Raw genomic sequence first — 3,248 nt, 5'->3', positions numbered from 1 at the left:
CAGCCGGAAAAACAATAAAAAGGTCTATTAAAGATAGTAGGGAAAAGTCAATATCTCTGTTGCAAAGGAATAGTGAGGTTGCACATTTAAAAATGGTCTATAAGAACTGGATCGTGTGCATGAGAGTGTGCAAAAGAGTTCTATGATGCCGGTTCACTGGATGATTATGTTTAAAGCACTTAGAAGTTCGAATCCAGAGAAATTGTGGCCACTTATTAAAAAGGTATACCTCCCTGGTTCTTACTAAAAGGGAAATTAATCCTATACAGGAAACCACTTTGGTTACTTATAAAGAGCTCTGTATTTTAGATTCTATGACAAGACGGAGGCGAGCATTATGCTTAAGTTCTTTATTACTGTTCCCACAGCAATTTAAAGTAACTTCATATATATATATATTCAGTGAAAAAACGTTGTCAAAGGGACATTATGGTTAAGTTGCACTACTAAAAACCTATGAAATTCAGTGAAAAACTTTGTTAAAGGGACGTTATGGTTCCAAGTAAAACTGAAAAACCCCTGAAATTCGCCAATTATGGTAAGCTAAGCAACCATAACTCGCGCCACCACCGTGCACTGCTAAGACTAACACCCACGACATCAAAGATGACATCACAAAGGGTCAATTTAGGTGTCCACGGGCAGCGCGGGTGTTCTGAAATGTCCGTAAATAAACGAAAATGGAGGTGTCCTGAAGAACACTATACCTGTCCGTATTGTTCGCTAGGAAGTTGAAACTGTTCTAGAACACACGTGGTGTCCTGAAATGTTCGTAAAGAAACAAAAATGGAGGTGTCCTGAACAACACTATGGGCCTCATTACGACCCTGGCGGTAATCCGCCGTCATTACCGCCATGGCGTAATGAACGTTAACGCCGTGGGACGATGGTGTAAAGTGCGCCACATTACGACCCATCGCGCACGAGCATTACGCCATGGCGGTAATGTAAACAGCGCCATGGCGGTAATGCCCCCAAAACGGCACCTACCGGCATCGTATGCGGCGCAAGGTGCACCACCGCCACCGCCGTACATAGCGGTGACCGTAGTTAGCGGTCACCGCAATTAGCGTTGACCGTAGATAAGCGGAACCGGAAGTAGCGTCACCGCGGCGGAACGGGAAAGAGCACGGCGGCCATCTTTAAAAACACAATCCATTGCCATCCTCCGAAACCACTGGACATCCGAGCCTGAGACCCCGCCAATACCGGCTTCAACCTTCTACCTGCAGGAAGATGCCGAAAGTTTTGAAAAAAGCCTGTGACCGCCAGCGGCAAGACCGCTTCTCCAGAGAGGAGCTCACCATTCTAGCGGAGACCCTACAGGAGAACGCTGCAGTGGTATTCTCCAACCAACTGACAAGACCGGCCATAACCAAGAAGAAGGCCATATGGGCACTGGTAGCTCAGCGGGTCAGTGCCGTGGGAACGACACCCCGCAATGTCAAACAGTGCCGCAAGCGGTGGGACGATCTCCGGCTCAGAGTCAGGAGCATACTATCAGCCAACATGAACCTGGCAATGGCAACTGGGGGAGGATCGGAGTCCCCTATAAAATTGCAGCCATGGGAGGAAATCTGTGCCTCCACAATCGGAATGCAGAGCATTGAAGGAGTAGGAGGAATGGAGAGAGGAGCCCCGACATCGGGCGATGCAGGTAGGTGGCTCAAATCAAGGCATGCAAAGTCCATTCATGTGAAGTACAATGTTGGCCCATAGTGTGAATGCAACACATCAGCAGGAGACTGCCCACAGATACATCCGATCTGCACCCTGTACACATGCAGCATGCACACCCTAACTGCAGGCACCCACATACCTCCATGCTACTTCCACACAAAAGGGAGTCAACTTTTTTCCCCTGCATGAAATGTGCCACATGTACTAACTGATGAGATGCCAGTCGCAACAATGCCCGGCCAATGTCCGCAGACCCATCAATAACACTCTCCCTCCTCTGTCCCACCACAGGCTCAAATTCCGACCTTGAGGAAGAGGACACCACAGCCTCCACACCCACCAAGAGGGCCAGGCCAACTGTGCCAACGCCACAACCCTCCACCTCTGTCGTCCCGAGGAAAACACCACAGCAGGCAAAATCCATGCAAGGGAAACAGGACAGGGCACAGACAGCCACCCCAGCAGGCAGTACAGCAGCAGCAGCAGCAGCAGCAGACATCACACCAATCATGCCCACAGAAGCCACAGCCTCTGCTGCAAGCAGCACACTTGGGGAGACTGCTGCCATTGCTGCCTCCTCCGATAGTGAAGCAGGGACCTTTGAGGAGAGTGATGTCAGGAGCCCCACAGGCCACCCTCATTCCCCCTACCTGTCCCTAAGCAGCCCGCATGTGGATGCCACACAGGGTCAGCCAGAGGATGACGATTGGCCAGCCACTCCATCCCCGCTGCAGGGGCAGATCAGCCCAATGGGAATGCCACTGCCATTAGCCATGGCCCAGAATCCCAACCATTCTCTGGAGGCGATTGCCACCCGGCAGCAGCAACTTTCCTCGCTGCTCGAAGAACATGTTGCTGAATGTGGGGGGTCAAGTGCAGCAATGGATAAATGTGCTGAGACTGTGAAGGCAGCTATAGAGTCGTCCACAAAGGACATCTGCGCGGAACTAGCTGCTGTGCGGCACGCCATCACTGACCTTGTGCAGACAATACGGGCCATGCGTCCAAATGAGCAGGCAGGATCCTCCTCGGTTGCCAGCTCGACACCGAGCAGCCCCATCCGCCGATCGGGGAGGAACCTCCGCAGCACAGGCAGGGGTGCCCCGGGGGCCAGTGGAGGGGGCTGCCAATAGTGGCCGGACAGTGTAGGAATCCTACTACTGACACTGCTGCACAGACCAACTCACACCTTTGTTGGGATTCCAGGGGGGGGGGAGGGTGGAGGGGGGAGTGGGTGTGTTGGGGTGTGCAGGGGGGTGGCGGGGTGGTGTGTTGGGGAGTTAAGGGGGGAGTTTGGGGGGGGTGTGTGCAGGGGGGAGGTGGGAGGTGGGAGGGGGTGTGTTGGGGTGTGCAGGGGGGTGGCGGGGTGGTGTGTTGGGGAGTTAAGGGGGGAGTTTGGGGGGGGGGGGTGTGCAGGGGGGAGGTGGGAGGTGGGAGGGGGTGTGACACGACAGTACATAGTTCAAATACAGTTTATTCGTTTCACAAAAGGAAACGTGTGGACATTTTCATTGCGTATGTGTGCTTTATTGGTGTCCAGTCCTCAGTGTGCATGCCCCAGAGTCACA

At 52.8% G+C, this 3,248-nt stretch overlaps 1 protein-coding gene across 1 annotated transcript; it reads left to right on the top strand.

Moving 5' to 3' along the window:
- Window positions 1-827: 827 nt before the first annotated feature.
- LOC138582287 (nuclear apoptosis-inducing factor 1-like) lies at window positions 828-2,857 on the top strand. Its single transcript, XM_069653425.1, has 2 exons — window positions 828-1,657; window positions 1,972-2,857. Exons 1-2 carry the CDS (start codon window positions 1,237-1,239, stop codon window positions 2,811-2,813), a joined length of 1,263 nt encoding a protein of 420 aa, XP_069509526.1. The 5' UTR covers window positions 828-1,236; the 3' UTR covers window positions 2,814-2,857.
- The last annotated feature ends 391 nt before the right edge of the window (window positions 2,858-3,248 follow it).

The sequence above is a fragment of the Ambystoma mexicanum genome, chromosome 3q (genome assembly GCF_040938575.1).
Source record: "Ambystoma mexicanum isolate Mex_15411 chromosome 3q, UKY_AmexF1_1, whole genome shotgun sequence".
Classification (NCBI taxonomy): Eukaryota; Metazoa; Chordata; class Amphibia; order Caudata; family Ambystomatidae; genus Ambystoma; species Ambystoma mexicanum.
Note: the sequence above shows the minus strand (reverse complement) of the source record. Positions and strands in the feature narration are given on the sequence as shown.